This window comes from Carcharodon carcharias, chromosome 8 (assembly GCF_017639515.1).
Source record: "Carcharodon carcharias isolate sCarCar2 chromosome 8, sCarCar2.pri, whole genome shotgun sequence".
In the NCBI taxonomy this organism is placed as follows: domain Eukaryota; kingdom Metazoa; phylum Chordata; class Chondrichthyes; order Lamniformes; family Lamnidae; genus Carcharodon; species Carcharodon carcharias.
Window position 1 is genome coordinate 5522939 of NC_054474.1, and position 21525 is coordinate 5544463.

General features: G+C 44.1%; 1 protein-coding gene across 3 annotated transcripts in view; it reads left to right on the top strand.

Annotated features, from left to right (window-relative positions):
* The window catches only part of LOC121281094 (protocadherin-1-like), a 397262-nt gene that overhangs the window by 190750 nt on the left and 184987 nt on the right, over positions 1-21525 (top strand). For 2 of the 3 annotated variants that reach the window (XM_041193764.1, XM_041193766.1), the window contains exon 3: positions 18832-18912. The exons of the other annotated variant lie outside the window; for it this stretch is intronic. In XM_041193764.1, the coding sequence (XP_041049698.1) occupies positions 18832-18912 (81 nt within the window). The remainder of the gene's footprint in view (positions 1-18831; positions 18913-21525) is intronic. 3 annotated transcript variants of the gene reach the window in all.

Consider the following 21525-nt stretch of genomic DNA (forward strand, 5'->3'; position numbering starts at 1 on the left):
GTTCCAAACTTCTACCACTCTTTGTGTGTAGAATAAGTGATTCCACTCCTGAAAAGTCCGGCTCGAACTTACTTCTGATCCTGCAACGATCGTGAGTTTCTGGATAGCCAAACTTGGTATCACTTCATCTCTGTTACTTCATGTCCTCCTTTCTGCCTTCTCACCTGCCCTTTCTTCCCATTCAGCGCAGAGTCTTTACCCTTCATCGACTTATCTCCCAATAATGAAAAAGGAGTCCTGAAAATTGAATATAAAATGAAAAATTTGGAAGCTGTGAAATTGAACATTCTACCACTAAATGGGTTTTTGATATGAATCCTCTTTTTTTTTGGTCCTTATAATTAAGTCTCATTTTAAAAAAAAATATACTCACCAAACTGTCTTGCAATCAGTTTGCTTGCAGATGAACTTCATACATGGCTAATAATTGTAGGATTTAGTATTCGAGGTCTTGAACACATGTTTAACAGCCTGCTTAAAGAAAGAGCTTGCATTTATATAGCGCCTTTCACGACCTCAGTGTGTCCCAAAGTGCTTTACTGGCAACACAGCAATTTTTGGAAGCATAGTAACTGTTGCAATGTAGGAAACATGACTGCAGTGGCCAAGTATATTGGGCCAGATTTTCGCCAAGCCCGGAAAGCTCCGCAGGCTTCTAAAAATGGCAGGCAAGATCCAGGATTCGGAAGTTCCTGCCCCCATTTCCGACAGATGCTACTATTACTGGTAGAGGAGGGGGGTGGGGCCTGACTGTCACATGAGGGAAACCCAAACTCAGCACTCATTTGAGCTGAGTGCTGCCAAATAGACTCAGCTTTCGCTAATGCCACACTATGGGAGTCACATATTTATGAAGGAGATGTGAATGCTTGTGAAGGATGGATAAGGTATGTAGAACTGTCAAGACGTGGCGTTATTTTAATCCACAACCTGTTAAAACTAAAAAAGCCTGCCTGTCTCAGAGTTGAAATAAAACTCAAGATGTGAAGTTATTTAAATCTCCAGCCTTTAAAAATTAAAAAAAAAGCCTGCCTCTGTCAGTGAGAGTTGAACAAATTGTTCTAGCATTTATAATAGCTGTTTATTGACATTATCCCAAGGCCTATCATTAATGCTTGGCCGCTTTCCACAACCTACAATTATCCCAGCAGCAATGTTGTAAGTTCATAATTTGATTGACAGCTTAAGGAGGTTATCAAAAGATTGGCTGTTTTTATGTGAGGTTATGAATACAAGTCTGTTTGTTTATATAAAGGATTAAATACTTGAGGGTCTTTTAGAGTTTTGAATGTGCTTTCATGAATGGAAGTTTTTTTTTCCACTATAGTAAAGGCTATAATAGAAATTTAGACTAGTATCTGCCCATGGTGGAAATTAGATGAGTTGGACTGGAGATTATAAAGATAAAAGGGGTGGCTGGGTTCTTGGGTTGGCATGAGTTGTTATGGGGCTATAAGGGCCATGGGGGTAGGTGGGGGGGGGTGGGGGGGGTGTCATGAGCTGGCATGCATGGAGCATAGGGAATGGGTGGGGGGGGGTGGTGGGTGCGGTGTTAAGAGGATGTGAGGGGCAAGGACAAGAGGAACTAACATATAACAGTGCAACTGGGCCAGGCCATTTAATCAGCCTGCCCCGGCACTCAGCAGCCCCTTGCAGCCACCGCTGATCTGAATCCAGGGATGGTGGGCCTGACTCCATTCTGCACCCACCCACTAAAATGAAAGTCAGACCTGATGGGGCACTTCTTCCCAAGGCAGGTGCAGTGAGCCGGAATATTTCCAGACTTGCGCTATCTGCCTCAGGAGTGAAAATCCAGCCCATTGTTTTTGTGTTATTGGTTGAGGATCAATATTGAGCAAGACACTGAGGAAAGCTCCCCTTCTTCAAAATAATGCTGCAGAATCTTTTCTGTCCGTCTAGGAGGACAGACAGGGGGATGTAATTTATTTCTATCTCCTGGCGCTGTATTTGGAATACCATCATCTGATGGTAGCTGTGTGCCAAACTGGCATTGAGTTTCTGAAGCGTGACCCTTCTGTTTATCAAGGTGAATAGTATTGATGCTGGTCGATGGAGCACACTCCACTTTTATGCCCATTTTCAACATGGAGCTCAAGTGAGGAGTAAATGCGAAATGACACACACTACACATTACTAGCTGCTGATCATGTGCTGCTCTACATCCTGGCTACTTGCTCATTTGAATATTCCCTTAAAGTCATATCAAAACAGAGGCGATAAAGGAGCTAGGAGGCAGTTTGTTGTTGATTAGGTAACAGCAGGCAAATGCCAAGCCCCAGATGTTTGCTGGTTTGTACTTACTGTTAGGTAATTTAGAGTGAACTCCCCCTTTGCCACACTTACACAGGAAGTAAACCCATTTAAGTCAATCTGCTGTTTTTTTTAAACTCTTGCCATCCATCAGGGGTGTGACCTCCAGGTCTCATTTTCCCCCTTTTATACTCTTTTGAATGTGGGGCTGAGCTCCAATGTTGATGCGAAGATTGGCTCCCTGTGCTTTAGTTGGAATTGAACGACTGAGGTAAGGCCATACATAATTCCATATTCTTCGAGCTTATTGACTGAGGTGTGGGCACATCAGTATAACTGGCAGTGGGCAGGAATGTTGGGGGATATTGAAGAGCTACCAATGTCCTCAGGACCTATTGTTAAGGGTGGGTGAGCGGGGATGGGATATCAGACAAGAATTCCTCAAATAAAGGCAATCCATTGACCCTGGATTGAAAGCGGTGGCAGAGGTGGGGGAGAGGAGGAGTTGAACTTTTCTGTGGTGCGCTACATGATCGAATATCTTGCAAGCATTCACTATCTGGGCCCACTGATATGTGATGCCCACTTTGAGCTGGTGGCTTGCTGCAAATGCCATTGGAGCTATGACTTGCACCCCACCACGCCACTTCCCCACTCCTGCCACTCCCCCCTCCCCACCACTCCCCCACCCCCCACCCTGCCACTTCCCCCATCCGTCCCCAACAGCAGTGAAAAGAGGCAGGAGAATATAATTGGGGAAGATGGTGGTAGGGGAAAGAAAGGGTGAATAATGCTATCAAATAGACATGTTACAATTCTGGTCTTGGAAGCCACAAATCGTCATCTATCCAGACATACTCTAAACCTGAGTGACTGTGAAGTAAACATTAATAAACTACAATACCGCTCAAACACAATTGTTCATGGATCAGAGGGTGAGAAATTGATCTTTAGGCTCCCGCTAATGAGGGAGATTCAGCAGGTAGATGCAATAAAAGAGCTGGGAGGCAGTTTGTATCTAAACACTCATCCACAAAGCAGATTCATTTCAAGTTATCAGACAGAAACAGCAGGCTGTAAGTCCTCAAGTGATATACAATAATGCATGAACTGTTGTGTATTGCAGGATCAGTATTCTTTGTACAGGTTTTCTCAAATTTGTTGATTGGTTAAAAATAAATAACATCTTTAAAAAGGTTTATTTGTAATTTTCAATCTCTTTTTCCACACTTACTGTCTCCCTCACTCCACTCCTACCAAGGGCCCTTGTATCTGAAGGTTTTGAGTCTGACTGGCTAAAAATCTGTAGTTGCCACTAGGCTATGTGGTAGTTTTGCCCATATTGCCATTTTTGTACAAGTCTGGGTGTGGGTAGAGGTGGAGACTTTCCTGCGTTGGGGGAGCCCTTGAAGTCCACATGCCAGGACTGCATGGAAATTGCCCAGTGTTTTCCAACATCCGATGGGCAATTACCCTGCACAGGGAACCATCCGATACTTAGATTTAAATTGGAGACCTTGGATGGTTCCGCCTGTCTTATCAGAATAGTTATCTGGGAAAGGTTAGGAGGATTCTAGCTCCTGGGTAACCATAATACTGACACCTCCAGTCCCCCACTGGACCCCCAACTACCCTTCCCACAACCCAACTACCTTCCCAAACCCATGACTATCCCCCCCACCACCCACCAACTACCCCCACGCCCCCCCCCCACTACACTCCTGACACTGCTCCCGGTTACCCTCCTGACTCCCTGCCTGACCCCTAATTGCCCGTCTACTTCCCCACCCCTGACTACGCCCCCACACCCCCAACTACCCTCCTGATCCCCTCGACAGCCCCCACAATTACATCCTACCCCCCAATTACCACCCAACCTTCCCTACTGACCAACTGGCCCTTCCTGACCCATTCTACCCTCCCCAAGGACCCCGCAACCCCTCGACCCATCCTACCGTCCCCACTGACTACACGACCCCACCGACTGACCACCCTATCCCCATCCTACCACCCTCTCTCCACCATACTAACCACCCGATGCCCCCCCCCCAACTGACCATGCTACCCCCATCCTACCACCCACTTCCCCCAGACTGACCACCCAACCCAACCCAACCCCACCCCACCCCCACCCAACCCACCCCCCCCGACCTCCATACCCCTTCACACACTTATCTTACACACTTACCACACACTTACCTTCTCCCTGGCTTCCCAAAGTAGCTGGGCCTTTAAACTTACCCGCTTTACGACAGCTAGTGCTGTTAAAAAGGGGGCGCGGATTCTTCAGCCTCGACTCTCCTGTCCTCGACTGAAGGCCTGGGGAACCCGTTGCACTGCACCATCCTCACCCGGCCCGATTCGGAAGGTTGAGCGGGAATAGGCGCAGCTGCATTCCAGTGTAAGTAAATAGGAGTGGGCTGGCAATCCGACTGCGATTGCCTCTCCTCTGAAGCTCTGGCCCCATTGGATACATCCTGACTGCCATCTCCATCAAATCGGGGGTACAAACGGGGAATTTTAGCAGCACGTTGGGTGCTGCCTTTATCGGCCGCGTCACAGGCAGTGATAACAACAGAAAGTGCTGGAAAAACTCGGTACCCCTAGCAGCAGCTGTGGAGAGAGAAACAGATTAACCATTTCGGGTCCAATATAACTAATTCTTCTTCGAAACTCCAGGGTAGTAGCTGTTTTGTTTTTAAACATGCTGTAATTGATTCTCTCCTGTCTCTTGACAGTCTTTCTGATAAAAATGGTTCCTGACATAACCTGGTCTTTTATGAGTTCTATGGTTTATAAGGGGCTTTTGGTCTTCTGTGATGCAATCTTGTGTTGGAATTTCATGCCTGCCTCTGCTGGAGGTGCAGCCTTGTGTTGGGATATGTAAACATTGTGAAATACTCATTTAACCTCTCTGAAGAATGCAATGTAAATCTCGCAATTGCACGATATCTGATGTTGCCATAAGTTTTACAGGCCCTGTTATCGTGCTGCCCTTTCACCCTCTGCTCATCAATCCTATTTAATCCACTGCAGTGAGAGAAGAAGTGCTTCCTGACATCGGCCCCTGAAAGGCCTGCTGGAGATCAGCAACCCCAATACCCAGGGCAGGAAATTCAGATCCGGGAACGTTGCATTTTGGACGGGTCATTTCCCCCTGGGTCATGAATTTAAAACAGCCAAGAGGTATTAGAGTGGCCGTCAGCTCCAACCAAAACATCACAGCCTCACAAATCTGCGGTGACCTACAAATGACCTCTTATGATTTGGGGATGGAAGCACAATCCCCAGATTGGGTTACAGTCATGCATTCCTTCCTGAAAGCAGCAAGAGCTTCAAGATGGATTTCCTCCATTGCTGTCAAGATGGTTGTGCTCACTCTGTATTTCTGGGCTTTCACTTCACGGGGTTATGTGAGGGGCAGAGAACAGCCAGAACTGCCCACTGCACAAGTGACCTCGGAGAAACCAGCAAGTGTTTCCAGGAAGTGCTAAGGGTACTTTTATTCCCAATGCTTCTCTGCAATGTAACCACAAATATACAAGTCAGATCTGGTTCGTCACTCTTCCTAGTAAATGAATGAAGCGTTTAAGCTTGTCAAGTCTCCAGATTACACTGGAGTTTCCAGGAATTAAAGATTAATATCCTTTGCAAACAATACCCAGCAATGAGTCCAACTACAGCTGGCAATCTTCCGCCTGCAGATGAACAATTGGTTTTATATCTATTTATTCTGAGCTGGGTTATGGTCCACAAGTCGAGTCTATTTATTTATGAGACATAGTTACCCTGAGAAGTTTGTAGGTGTGCAATTATTGTCACAACTGTTTGGCTTTGCTAGGCCACTGGAGAAGGCATTGAAGTCACTGAATTACTGTGTGACTGGAGTCACGTGTAGACTAGACTAGCTACAGAGGGCAATTTCCCTTCCCTGAACCTGCTGGGTGTTTATTACGAACCATGTCTTCATGGGCTGACTCTTTGTTTTTTGAGAGACCTTCAAAAAGAAAGGCTTGCATTTATATTGCACGTTCCACAACCCTAGGATGTCCCAAAGAGATTGACAGCCAATGAAGTACTTTTGCTGTACAGTAGGAAACATTGCTGCAATTTTATACAAACAGCAATGTGATAATAGCCAGACATTTTTTTCTGATGTCGATTGAGGGATAACTATTGGCCAGGACCCTGGGGAGAACCTCGTCTGCTCTTTTTTAACATCAACCTGTGCAGGCAGGCGGGGTCTCAGTTTAACATCTCCTCTGAAAGGTGGCACGTCCAACAGTGCAGCACTCCATCATTACTGATGTTGATGTGTAAGCCTGGATTTTGTGCTCAAGTGTCTGGAGTGGGGTTTGAACCCACAACCTTTTAACACAGAGACAAGGTGAAACTAACTGAACCATGGCTGACATCTTTTTGGAGTGTATGTCCAGAGTGGAGAATAAGAGAAGCTGAGATGAAGAGGTTAAGTTATAGTATATTTTAAGAATCTGCAGGAAAAAGGATAGTTATATTGAACCGGTGAGCTACCCAACAGTTTTGTTATTCTAGGAAAGAATGAATCAAAGTAAGACATGGTGCTTGACTTGAGATGGAAGAAATTACTTTTCTTGACACTCTTCTGAAATTATCTCACATTTTGCTAAGTTAAGTTATTTGCAGTATTATTGCCTTTTGCAGATGAATCAACAGTGGTCTATCTGACAGGTGCATCAAGGTACTGGCATGAAACTTATGAAAAAAATAACTCATTTAGAAAATTCAATAGGAATAAAAAGCTTGGTTCAATAAGAAGTTGTGCTGGCAGAGTCGGTGCTGATTCTGTGTCGAGGGATCTGATGTGTAACAAAAGCAACAATTCATTGTCGTGCGTCTAACACTGAGAGAGACGCCTCAAAGTGCTGGATGGAGTTGGAATGAGTAAGCCCAAGAGAAAAGCCTGTAATGTCAGCCAGTATATGTGCTGCACCCGTGCAGCTAATAAAGATGAAACAGAATTCGAGCCAAGTTGTTTGTGTTGCCAAAGCTTCTGTAAAAGTTGCAAGGGTTTTTTTTGTCAATTTAGATCTTTTGGAATTGACCTCCTGTGAAAAGGTTAATGGCTATGGGCCAATTATACTCTTTGTTTCTGACTGTAAATCTTCAAAGGTGTGACCTTTGTCACACCTGTGGGAATGCGCAGGCACCCCCATTACAGTGACAAGTGTCTGGTTAGCTTCAGCCTGCAGACTGAAATTAACATTTCTTCTCTTGCTCTTTCATTAACTTGGTAACCATGGTAACCATGCCACCATTTGTTCTCTTTTGTAGAGTTGATTTTGTTTAAATAACTCCTTCTGGATTAGATTTTTGTTGATGCACCTGTCAAATAGACCCACTGTTGTTTCATCTGCAGTCGATAGAAATGAGAGGTACATTGCGCAAACAGATTTGAAGTTGAGTGACCACTGTGCGGGTGGTGGGGAGATGTTACTCCACTACATCCTGCAGTAGGTTTTCACATTCTGTATCTGTCCCCATGAATGTGAATCACCTACATTCAACAAAATAAGGAAAATTGGATCAGGAGGACCCTATGCCCTTAAAGGGGCTTTTGCTTGAATTTTCCACAGCAATGGATCTTTATTGCTATGTGTTTGTTAGTGGTCCCACATAAATATTATTGATTTGAATTTTTAAAATTCTTTGCTTTGTTGTTAATTCATCTGCATTGTTGTTAAGTTGCAGCAAGGCTTTGGGGCTGGGTATGTCGTTCTCATGATCACTACCCCAGGGAAACCACGCGTGTTTAATGCTGGAACAGGATGCTCTGGGAATCTCCCTTTCAACTGTGTGAAATGGATGTTTCCTTGTTTTATTTTTTGGCTCAGGGACAAATTGTCGTGTTGTGGGCAGATTGCAGAATTTGGTAAAAGACATTAGGCTACTAGCAATCAAACGCGCATGACTGGAATCTATTTTAAAAAGGTAAAATAAACATGTACACAGTAGTGCAAGTGAATTGATGCTTACCATTTATGTGGTTTCCGAGAACAGTCAGTTTTCTCCCAGTGGTGTATCAGAGGTAATGCCTGCTTCTTGCTGGGAGACTAAACCAAAGACAGAGAGGAGGTGAGCACAAACACCCAGCAGCGGCAGTACACAGTGTCACTCAGAGTTCTCTGGAATTGATTCCATTCCTGTTTCCTCCAGTACTTTTTTGAAACTGAGGGTTGACTGGTTAGATACGAACATTCGAACCTACGAACTAGGAGCAGGAGTTGGCCATTCAGCCCCTCGAGCTTGCTCCGCTGTTCAATGAGATCATAGCTGACCTGATTCCCACCTATCCTTGATAATCTATACGATTCCTCCCACAACTTCCCTCAATCCTCCATTGGCAGCTACACCATCAGCTGCTCTGGAATTCCCACACTTAACACAGCCACCTCTCTACCTCCCTCTTCAACTTTAAGACACACCTTGAAACATAACTCTTTGACCAAACTTTTGGTCATCTGACCTCATATCTTCTTATGTTACTTGGTGTCAAATTTTGTTTGATAATGTTCTTGAGGAGCACCTTGGAGTAACTTACTACGTTAATGTCACTATAGAGATGCAAGTTGTTGTGCTGATAGGGTTAGATGAAGAAGATTGGGAGGAGGCTTGTTTGGAGCATTAATGCTTTGCATAGACCAGTTGGGTTGCATAGCTTGCTCTGTATTGTTATTGTGACCCGGTGTAAGTTGTGATCTCTTTTGGATTTGTCCATGAAGTACCAGACCAGCTTGGGAAGCAGGGAGTGGAACTGAGACAGGCCTGATCCCTGGACTGGTTCTTATCAACTGTCCTGCAGCAAGCTGAGCACATGCCTCATGGACGGAGAAAGTAGAGATCGTATATCACTGGCCCAACTGACGTGTCAACAGTTCACCATCAGCAAATCCAAGTGTCTGGATTGCCCTCCCCACGCACAGCTAGTTCACAGGAAAAGTGGCTGCACGAGAGAGGATGTGGAATTAAATAAATTGAGGCGTTTTTTGCAAAGTGGATAGGGAGCAACTCATGCCACTGGCAGGAGACTTGGTAACGAGATGGCAAAGATTTAAGATAATCGGCAATCGAAGCCGAGGGGAGATGAAGGTAAAATACCGCAGATGCTGGAAATCTGAAGCAAAAACAGAAAATGCTGGAAAAACTCAGCAGGTCTCAGAACATCTGTGGAGAGAAAAAAAAAGTTAACTTTCTGAGTCCGTATGACTCTTCTCCAGAGCCAAGGGGAGGTGAGCTTTGTTTTTGACTCAGTGAGTTGTGGCCTGGAATGTACTGTCTTAAGCAAATAAAAGAGTAACTTTCAAAAGGCAATTGGATAAGTCCTTGAAAAAGAAAATTGTTGGGTTAGGGGGAGCAAGCAGGGGATTGGGATAAATTCAACAACTCTTTCAAAGGAGCTGGCATAGCTACGAAGGGCTGAATAGCCTCCTTTTGTGCTGTATGGTTCTGTGAGTGGTTCAGTTATCTAACCTCCCCCGGGATCCAGCCGGAACATGGTGACAGCAAAATTAAATTTGAAATGTGGTAGATTGCAAGTAAAACATTAGAACAATTAAAAGTGAATCCATCACTGCTGTTTAGTAAAATGATTCATCAATTTTAATAGCAGCTCTTGTCAGGCATAACGAGGTGTGAATTTTGCAATCTGATTTAAAACTGGAAAAAAATAACAGTTACTGGGGAAAAACAAGTGGTAGGAAATGGGATGCAATATTCACTTGCACCTTTTGCATTTATTAAGTTTGAAGAAGCTCTGATTTGCAGCAGAGGAAATCGACATGACATCATATCAACCCCATGAGGCTGAAGTTTTTTAATCAAGACTTGCTTACATACAGCACATTTTAACATCTTAGAATCACACCTAGCCCTTCACCTCCGTGAATCACTTTAAAATTCAATGACATTTTGACTGGCAACAGTGGCAGCCAATTCCCACACAGTAAGATCCCATAAAGAGAGACAAGATGAATGACTGGTCAGTTTTCATGTTAACATCAGTCAGGTCCCATTGTTACCCAGTCTCTCAGTCAAAATGACCTCAGGAAAATGTGCAAAGCCACAGAGCAGCATCACTTCAAAGGCCCTGACACAGTTGTTACTTGGATTTATAGGGTCTGTGAAACTCAGTATGTTAAAGGTTCAATGAGGCGAGATGACCTGCCCTCATTTCATGTCCCCAAAGACATTTTACGCTCTGTTGTAAACTGCTTCGGAGCGGCCTTGCTTCCCACCCCAAAGCCCCACCACCACCGAATCCAATGCAATCCTTATGGTGTGGGCTGCAGTATTTCATTTCTATGGGTTGGTATGGCAGTTGGGTGGGTAGGATGGTGTGAACAATCTAACTGTAATTCTCCCTCTACTGCACCAGACAACAGGTGTGGGATTTTCTTTTGGTTGCTCGATCGAGTCTTTGGGGAGGGAGCCAGGAGGAGTTGTCCGCTGTACCCACTAAAGGAGGAGTCTGTTTCCCCCGTCTCAACTCGCACCAAAGTACACTTCACCTTATACTTGTTGACCTACATTAGCTCCCGGTTCGACAATGACATGATTTGAGCTTCGGGGAAAGGGTGGGAAGTGCAATTAGCAGAGTTGCTCTTGCAGAGTTCGGGCACAGACATGATGGGCCAGATGGCCTCCTCCCTGCTCTAACCATTCTATAATCCTGTGTTTCATTGTTGTTTACAAACCTCTTCTTGGCCTCGGCCCGCTGATCTCTGTAACTTCCTCTCGCTCTACAACCGCCCCCCCGGCCCCTGAGATCTCTGCACCCATCTAACCCTGGCCTTTTGCAATTCCCTGATTGTCATCACTCCACCATTGGAGCCATGCCTTCAGATGCCAATGCCAAGCACTGGAACACCTTCCTTAACCTCCTCCGTCTTTGTCACTCTGTCCCTTGCAAGACACTCAATACAATATTCCCCTGGCTCCAAGCCTTTGGTCACTTGTGCTAATGCCTCCTTATGTGGTTCAGGTGTCAGATTTTGTTTGATAAGGCTCCTGTAACGCACCTTGGGATGTCTTACCGCTTTTCAGGTGCTGTATAAATGCAACTTTGGGATGGTACGATTGACATAACTTGATGTTACACCTTGGTTTGCGGGCAATTCCCTGTCAAGTCCACAGGAAAAGTGAATCAGGCTTCCTAACAACTGCCTATGTGCAATTGTGTGTGTTCCTGCATGGAGGGAGTCAGCTGAGATCACTCCAGTCTATAGACCAGAGAGTATATTGTCTCCTTCAAGCAGTAATATAGCAACATGACAGTCCTCACATTGGAAACAGCGTTTGAGTGTTTTTACAGGGAGATAGCTGGAGTCGGGAAGGATTAGTTGGGACAGGAGAAAAAACAGGTGAATGGACAAGTTTTTCAGGAGAAGTTGGAGAGGGCTTCAGAATTCCAAAAAGCAAGAGGTTGGTCACTCAAAGAGGGAAAGGGAGAGGTGGACAGTAATTCAAAATCACGAGGAGCGTCGATTGCGCGCTGATGTGTACAGAGCATCAGTATCCTCTCAGGATCCATTTGTAAGGAGCCAGGTTAAAGACCAGGACTATAAACATGGATTAGCATTTCCCCAGAGATTCACTGCCCCTGTGAACAAGTTACAAGGTGGTAATCTAATTATGGGGGTTGGGGGCAGGTTGGAGAGGGTGGTGACTTGTTTCAAGGCAAGACTCTGGATGTTTGCTAAAGTCATTGGAACAGCACAGTCAGGTCACAGCCTGTAACTCTTTACTGGCCCTGGCAGCTTTATTTTTGCTTAAGTTTATAGTTAATAATTCTTGCAGGAGAAATTGAGTATAGTGCTGACTGTGGTAATATGCTCATCGAGGCAAGAAAGCTATTGCAAGATAACTGGTGAATAATTTGTAGTTCCTTTCAGGGAAAGTCCACATCCAATGAATATTGCAGTTTTTAATTAACTTGTTGCATTGGTAGAGTCCATTAGTTTTTTTTTTAATGCTGCATTTTAAATTGTCATGTTATAGATTACAAGACCATGAACCATCAATGCGTTTCATTCCAGCAGTCCCAGTGATTCATGTTCCTGTATTTTTCCTCTTTTTCTGTCCGCTTTTTCTGAAGGAGTATAGCTCCAGCGACGTAGGCTATTTTCTGCGATCTTGCTTCTGTGATTTTCACCCTTTAGCCTTGCCATTCTCACTGCGCTCCTCCAATACCGGCCTCTTGGGCATCGTCAGTTTTCTTCTCATCGCCATTGGCAACCATGCCTTCAGCGGCCTGGGTCCTAAGCTCTGCATCTCCTCCCATAAACCTCTCCATCTCTCCAACTCTCTGTCTCCCTAAAACCTACCTGTTTGAACAAAGTTTCCTGTTGCAGCACCTTGGCACAGTTTACATGGTTAAAGGCACTACATAAATGCAAACTGCTGTTCATTCCTCGTGTGCTAAACAGTATCTGTCTTGCGTTGGCAAGAGACCTCGTTGAGTCTCTGTGTAACCCCGAAGTCCCATTATTTTCGCTCCGTGCCTGTTAACCTGCTTCACTCCCTTTTTAAAGGCACTCACACTTTCCTGGGGGATGGTCCCATTGGCACAAAAAACAATTTTTTGGTACGAAAGCAAAACACTGCAGGTGCCGGAAATCTGAAAGGGAAATTAACAGAAAACGCTGGAAATGCTCAGCAGGTTTGGCGGTTTCTTCAGGAGAGAGAAAAACGGAGTTAATGTATCAGGCCTGTGACCTCTGATCAGGACTGAAGGAAAGGTCACAGAGCTGAAAAACTCTGTCCCGCTCTCCGCCCTCACCCCCCCACCATCTCCAGGGATGCTGCCAGACCAATCGTTTGGTACGTTGCCCCCAGTGACATGTCTAAGCCATGATTCTGAGCTATTCAACCATGGTGGGTGCAGGGTGACCCATTGTCCTTGGGTTTCACGGGATCATCCCATAATTGAGCAGGGATGACATTTTTTTCCGCATTTGCAACGTTCATGCTTTGTACACCCAGCACACTCGCCATGTGCCTTCTCCTTCCCGACCTTCACCTTATCTTCCCCCAACTCAGTAGATAAATGAGCAGAGAGGAAAAAAAATGCATTTCCATAGCACCTTTCACAACCCTGGGACACCCCAGAGCACTTTACGGGGGCAAATAAAAGTGCTTTTGAGGTGAAGATACTGTTGTGATGTTAGGAAATGTGGCAGCCACAGCGAGATCCCACAATCAGCGATGAGATAAGCGATCACATAAAATTGTTTTTAATGCTGTTGGCTGGGGAATAAATATCAAGATAGCGGTTGTATGACCTTATTTGCCCACCTAAAAGTGCAGGTGAGACCCTCTGACTGGTGCCTCTGACAAAACAGCATGGCCTCAGTAGTGCGCTGGGAGCGCCTGGCTAGATATCTGTGCTCAAGTCCCTAGAGTGGACCCTGAACCGACTATCTTCTGATCAGACGTGAGTGTGCTGCTAACCGAATCATGGCTAACAACTTAGTACAGACTCGTGAATCGATCTTACAGTCCCACATGGCTATCTGCTGAATAAACATACTGAGTAAATCAGTCAAAGCTGCTAAACCAGGCTCTTTAATAGCGTTTACTGTGGTTAACCTCACAGTTCTTGGAATGTTTGCTCGTGGCAGAGCATAAAGTGTAACATTTTAATATAAATAATTAGTTTTTAAAAATATGAATAATTTAATCTTCTCAAACATTCCTGGTGGATGGTGTTTCCTGAGGGGTGTTTCTTTTTGTAAATTCTAATAGTTTTTACTTTTTATACCTTTCAAGCTGCCTTACATGGATCTTTTTTTAATATTTGAATATGTTGGACTTCATATGTTGAACAGATAATAACCATTTATTGACGTGAGTGAATGATTACTGTCACGTATTCAAATTATACTCTTATCTAAAGTGAATTTTGCACAAATGATCTATCAGCAGAGTTAAATGTCCTTCCTTTAATGTGGTATGTCTCCAGTCCTCACTGACAGTTTCTGTCCTAAATGATAGCTATAATTAACTGTGTTTACATATTATATATGCATTGATAGAAACACAGGCTATTCATGCCCTGAGCAAGTATAATCTTGCAGAGCGACGGAGAATAAGAAAGCCGGAGATCTGATTACCGAATCTTTAGACCATAAGACCATAAGACTTAGGAGCAGAAATTAGGCCATTCGGCCCATCAAGTCTGCTCCGCCATTCAATTATGGCTGATAAGTTTCTCAACCCCATTCTCCTGCCTTCTGCCTGTAACCTTTGATCTCCTTACCAATCAAGAACCTATTTACCTTGGTCTTAAATACACTCAATGACCTGGCCTCCACAGCCATCTGTGGCAATGAATTCCATAGATTCACCTCTTTCTGGCTAAAGAAGTTTCTCCTCATCTCTGTTCTAAAAGATCTTCCCTTTACTCTGAGGCTGTGCCCTCAGGTCCTAGTCTCTCCTACTAATGGAAACATCTTCCCCAAGTCCACTCTATCCAGGCCTTTCAGTATTCTGTAAGTTTCAATCAGATCCCCCCTCAACCTTCTAAACTCTATCGAGTATAGACCCAGAGTCCTCAAACGTTCCTCATATGTTAAGCCTTTCATTCCTGGGATTATTCTCGTGAACCTCCTCTGGACCGTCCCCAGAGCCAGCACATCCTTCCTGAGATACGGGGCCCAAAATTGCTCACAATATTCTAAATGTGGTCTGACCAGAGCCTTACAAAGTCTCGACAGCACATCCCTGCTTTTATATTCTAGTCCTCTCGAAATAAATGCCAACATTGCATTTGCCTTCCTAACTACCAACTCAAGCTGCAAATTAACCTTAAGAGAATCCTGGACGAGGACTCGCAAGTCCCTTTGCACTCCAGACTTCTGAATTCTCTCCCCATTTAGAAAATAGTCTATGCCTCTATTCTTCCTACCAAAGTGCATGACCTCACACTTCCCCACGTTGTATTCCATCTGCCATTTCTTTGCCCATTCTCCTAACCTGTCTAAATCCTTCTGCAGCCTCCCCGCCTCCTCAATGCTACCTGTCCCTCCACCTATCTTTGTATCATCTGCAAACTTAGCCAGGATGCCCTCAGTTCCTTCATCTAGATCATTAATGTATAAAGTGAAAAGTTGTGGTCCCAACACTGACCCCTGCGGAACTCCACTAGTCATCGGCTACCATCCTGAGAAGGACCCCCTTATCCCCACTTTCTGCCTCCTGCCAGACAGCCAATCTTCTATCCATGCTAGTACCTTGCCTCTAACACCATGGGCTCTTATCTTACTGAGCAGCCTCCTGTGCAGCACCTTGTCAAAGGCCTTCTGGAAGTCCAAGTAGATAACATGCATTGGCTCTCCTTTGTCTCCTTTGGGGGCATGGCTGCATTGGGGCTAGAAATTGGTGGGAAATCACGGTTTATTTATCACCGGCCTCTCTTTTTCTCTTTAAGATGCCTCTTAAAACCTACCTCTTTGACCAAGCATTTGGCATTTTCCACCCTGATTTCTCCTTACCTGGTTCAGTGTCAAATTTTGTTTTGTCGATGCTCCTGTGACATTTTATTGTGTTAAAGGTGCTATATAAATGCAATCCTGGTGTGGGTGTGGGTGGGCACAGAGTTTGCTGAGGGAGTTTCCTTTATAAATTCTAATTAATTTTCCTTTTGGAATCGTGAAATCGCTCTGCTTATGTTTGAAAACACTGGAATTCATACATGGAAAGTGAATGAGCAGTTAGTGATGTGTGTGGATCATTCTGCTCATGTGCATTGGATAGCTTTGGGATGTTGTGGGTTCATAAAAGGCGCTATATAAATGCAATTTATTTTCTTATATATTTATGTATTATGTATTAAAATATGTACTCTCTTGCACACTTCCTGTTTGTATCACTTGATTCCTGTAACACTTCCCTTGTCACACAGAATCACAGAATTTTAACGGCACAGAAGGAGGCCATTCGGCCCATCATGTCTGCTCGCCAAATGAGCCTTATGACCTAGTGCCATTGCCCAGCCTTTTCCCTGTACCCTTGCACACTGCTTCTATTCAAATAATCATCTAATGCCCTCTTGAATACCTCGATTGAACCTGCCTCCGCCACACTTCCAGGCCATGCACTCCAGACCCGAACCACTTGCTGTGTCAAAAAGTTTTTTCTCACGTCATATTTGCTTCTTTTGCAAATCACTTTAAATCTGTTCCCCTCGATTCTTGATCCTTTTATGAGCGGAAACAGCTTCTCTCTATGTGCTTAGATTACAGGAGGATTTAGACGGGCTGGTCAGATGGGCTGATCAGTGGCAAATGGAATTTAATCCGGATAAGTGTAAAGTGATGCACTTGGGCAGGACAAACAAGGCACAGGAATACACGATGAATGTTAGGACACTGGGAAGTGCCGAGGATCAGAGGGACCTTGGTATGCATGTCCACCTGTCCCTTAAGGTAGCAGGACAACTACACAAGGTGGTTAAGAAGGCAAAAGGGATACTTGCCTTTATCAGCTGAGGCATAGAATATAAGAACAGGAAGGTTATGCTGGAACTGTATAAGATGCTGGTTAGGCCACAGCTAGAGTATTGCGCGCAATTCTGGAATCCGCATTATATGAAGGATGTGATCGCACTAGAGAGAGTGCAGAGGAGATTTACCAGGAAGTTGCCTGGGCTGGAGAGTTTTAGTTATGAGGAGAGATTGGATAAACTGGGGTTATTTTCCCTGGAGCAGAGGAGATTGAGGGGGGACATGATTGAGTTGTATAAAATTGAGGGGCATAGATAGGGTAAACAGGAAGGAACTTTTCCCCTTGGTGGAGGGATCAATAACCAGGGGGCATAGACTTAAGGTAAGGGTCAGGAGGTTTAGAGAGGATGTGAGGAAGATTTTTTCACCCAGAGGGTGCTGGGAATCTTGAACTCACTGCCTGAAAGGGTGGTAGAAGCAGAAACCCTCATAACATTTAAGAAGTATTTGGATGTGCACTGGCGATGCTATCGCAGACAAGGCTATAGGTCTAGTGCTGGAAAATAGGATTAAAATAATTAGATACTTGTTTGACCGGTGCAGACTCGATGGGTCGAAGGGCCTTTTTCTGTGCTTTAGATCTCTATGACTCTACTCTGTCCAACCCCCTCATGATTTTGAACACCTCTATCAAATCTCCTCTCAACCTTCTTCTCTCCAAGGACAACAGTCCCAACCTCTCCAGTCTATCCTCATAGCTGAAGTTTCTCATCCCTGGGACCATTCTTCTGAACTTCTTCTGCACTCTCTCCAATATGTTCCTTCCTATAATGTGGCACCCAGAACCATACACAATATTCCAGCTGAGGTCTAACGAGTGTCTTATATAAACTCAGCATAACCTCCCTGCCCTTGTACTCTGTGCTCTCATTAATAAAGCCCTGGATACTGTATGCTTTATTAACTGCTCTCTTCACCTGTCCTGCCACCTTCAATGATCTATACACACATACATCCACGTCTTTCTGCTCCTGCATCCCTCTCAAAATTTCACCCCTTATTTTATATTGTCTGTCCATGTCCTTCCTACCAAAATGCATCACCTCACACTTCTCCACATTGAACTTCATCTGCCACCTATCTGCCCACTCCACCAACCATTGACCGTTACTATCTGCTTCCTAATTTTCAGCTAATTTTGTGACAATGTTGCTACTGTCCCTTTTATTCCATGAGCAATAACTTTTCTCATAAGTCTGTTGTGTGGCACTGTGTCAAATGCCTTTTGAAAGTCCATATACACCACATCAACTGCATTACCCCCATTGACCTTTTCTGTTACCTCTTCAAAACACTCCAGCAAGTTAATTAATCGATGCTGGCTCTCCCTTATCAACCCATATTTTCCCATGTGACTACTAATTCTATCCTGAATAATTGTTTCTAGAATCTTGCCCACCACTGAAGTTAAACTGACTTCTCTGTAACTGCTGGGCTTATCCTTACAACCTTTTTTGAACAATTGTTTGCAATTCTCCAGTCCTCTGGCATCTCCCCTGAATCTAGGGAAGACTGAAAGATTATGGCCAGTTCCCTTGCAACATCTATTCTCACTTCCTTCAATATCCTTGGGATCATCTCATTCGGTCCCCGTGCTTTGTCAACTTTAAGCACAGGCAGTACATTCAATACTTCCTCCTTGTCAATTTTGATCCCTTCCAGTTAAGTTTCCTCATCTGTCACCATTGCCAGGATAGCATCTACCTCCTTGATAAAGACGGATGCAAAGTACTCATTTGATAACTCAGCCATGGCCACTTCGTCCATGTGTAAATTCCCTTTTAGGTCCCAAATTAGCCCTACTCCTCCTTTTACCACCTTTTACTATTTATGTGTCTATAGAAGACTTTGGGATTCCCCTTTATGTTGGCAGCCAATCTTTTCTCATAACCCCTCTTTGTTTCTCTAATATGCTTTTTCACCTCCCCTCTGAACCTTCTGTATTCCTCTTGGTTCTCAATTGTATTTTATACCTGACACCTGTCATAAGCACACTTTTTCTTTTTTATCTTAATTTCAGAGAGCTCTGGATTTGTTCGCCATACCTTTCTCTTTCGATGGAACATACATTGACTGTGCCCGAACCAATTCTTTTTTGAAGGTAACCCATTGTTCAGCTACAGTTTTTCCTGCCAATCTTTTGTTCCAGCCTATCTGGCCCAGCTCTGTTCTTGCCCCATCAAAGTCAGCTCTCGTCCAGTTAATTATTCTTACTTTGGATTGCCTATCATCCTTTTCGATCATCGTTCTAAAGCGGATGGTACAATGATCACTGTCTCCTAAATGTTCCCCAACTGACGCTTAATCTACTTTGCCCACCTCATTTCCAAGAACTAGGTCCAACAGCGCCTATTTTCTTGTTGGATTGGACGCATACTGCTGTATAAAATTCTCTTGAACACAATCTAGGTATTTTTCCCCCTCTCCATCCTTTACACTATCACTGTCCCAGTCTACATTTAGGTAATTAAAGTCCCCCATTATAACTACTCCTTGTTGCTAACATCCCTGTTGTAAAGCCACGCTTTTTCATAGGAGAGGGAAGCTGAAAGTAGTCACTGTGTTCTGCCCCTACAGGCACTGTTGTCACTGAATTCACCATCTTCGCTTCTGCCTGACAGCTGATGAAGAACATCAGTCAGGTGTGGCTGAACTAGGGGGAAATCATTCCGCTAAGGTGTATTTAGGAATGAAAGGCAGTCCGACACACACCACCCTCCTACATCAAGCCTCTGTGCTCAATGTTTTGATAACTGCAGCAGCAGCGATGTTGTTAAAGGATAAAAATCTTCTAGTTTTCTTCCCTGTATTAATAGCTAGGCAGCACAGTTGTCATCAAAACCACAGAACCCCATAATGTGAAGCTTTACAGTCAAATCTACTTCGTTATATTTTTGCGCACAAAGTAAGTGCATATTATACTTGGACACAGTCAACTGACATGTACACACATGTGCCTTGTGCACATGTTGATTAACGTTGTTTGTGCACCCGTGAACATAGTAAACACACTTACACAGGCACCTTACATGCTCCGAACTTCTGCAGAGAACTTGACTCATCTGAAAATCTAAGGGACCTAAAGCGCTCTTTCCCTTAAAACCTTTCTCCCTATGTAGTTGAGGCAAAGTGTTGCTGCAGTAATCGGCCAAGGGAGGCGTGTCACCATTCTGCTTGCTTGGCAGTGTTTTCATGGCTGGACTGTAAACGAGGTTGGTGTGATGCCATCATCATTTTGAACACATTCATGCCCAGGTTGAGAACCATAACCTCCAACTGACACTTCCCTGGGATGCAATGGAATGAATTCCACTCACCAGTCTTGTCTATTGTAAAATCAATGTGGCTTTAAGCATATGAAGAACATGCGTTTCTATAGTGCCTTTCACAGCCTCAGGACGTCCCAGAGTGCTTCACAGCTAATCAAGTACTTTTGAAAATGTCGTGTTGGAGAAAACATTTGAATATCTACAAAAGGATGATTTTGATGGAAGCTTCAGTCCTCATATAGTCCTGTCAGGTTTCTGTGTTGTCCCTAAATAAAAGAATTGATTTCTGCACATCTTCCAGCAGTTTTCAGGCTTAGATGTTGGTGACCTTTGAGCCTAAGTGTCCACCTTTCACAAAAGGATAATAGTGCAGATGAAAACAGAAAATGCTGCAAACGCTCAGCAAATCTGGCGGTATACGGAGAGAGAAACAGGGTTAGCATGTCAGGTGTCTCATCCTCTCTCAGTTCTGATAAAATGTCACAGACATGTCCTGAACTTTCAGAAAGATGGAAGGGCTCCACTCCTGAGCCAAAGCTAAGCCGGAGCCCAGAATCCAGAAGTCCTGCCCCCGAACCCGGCACCCACCATTTTCACCGGGAGCAGAACGCATTTTGCTCATATGTAGTTCACGGAGGCAGCTGCACATTTAAAAGTGCAGCTGCCTTCAAACAAAAGCAATTTTGGTCATCAAAGTTTCAGAAACATTGTTCTTGGGATTTAGTCATTTGAGGAAAGCGTCTGCACTTATTAGAGTTCTTTGGTAAGGTAAGGTGCCCTTTTGGAGAGGTAAGATATCCCTTCAGAAGAAGTCAGGACTCCTTTGGGGTTGTTGAGAGTAGACATGAATGTGCATAAAAAGTGGATAAGCTCTGTGGAACTGTCAAGCTGTCAAGTCATTTAAATCTCCTGCTCTTTAAATTTTGAAAGGAAAAACAGCAAGCCAAAGTTGAAAAATATAAGTGCTTGCAATTTTACTAGATGCTTGTCCACATAAGCCTGATGCTATCATTATAGTATTATTTCTGCTTGGCTGCATCCACAACCTATCATCACAGTGGGGGTCCTGTAAGTTCACAGTTTGATTAACAGCGCAAAGGTATTCTTAAGAGATTAGCTGTCTTTGATGTGGGGCTATGAATACAAATGTTTATTTTTTATAAAGGATTAAGTACTCAAAGGAAATGTTTTTTATATAAGGGAATTGGTACTTGGAGGGATTTATACGTATTGAATGGGCATTTATCAATGACACTTTTTTTTTTGATTAATAAAATCTAGTCAAGTTCCAAGTATGGAACTTATATTTCATCTCATCATAGCTCCTGAACCCTGCCAGTTGTGAATACTGGGTTAATTGGCTTGGAAAGTGTAAAGACAAAGGTGATGGGAATGGGTTGGAATGAGTAGGCACTAAGTTGGCATAGGGACTATAAAGGGCTATG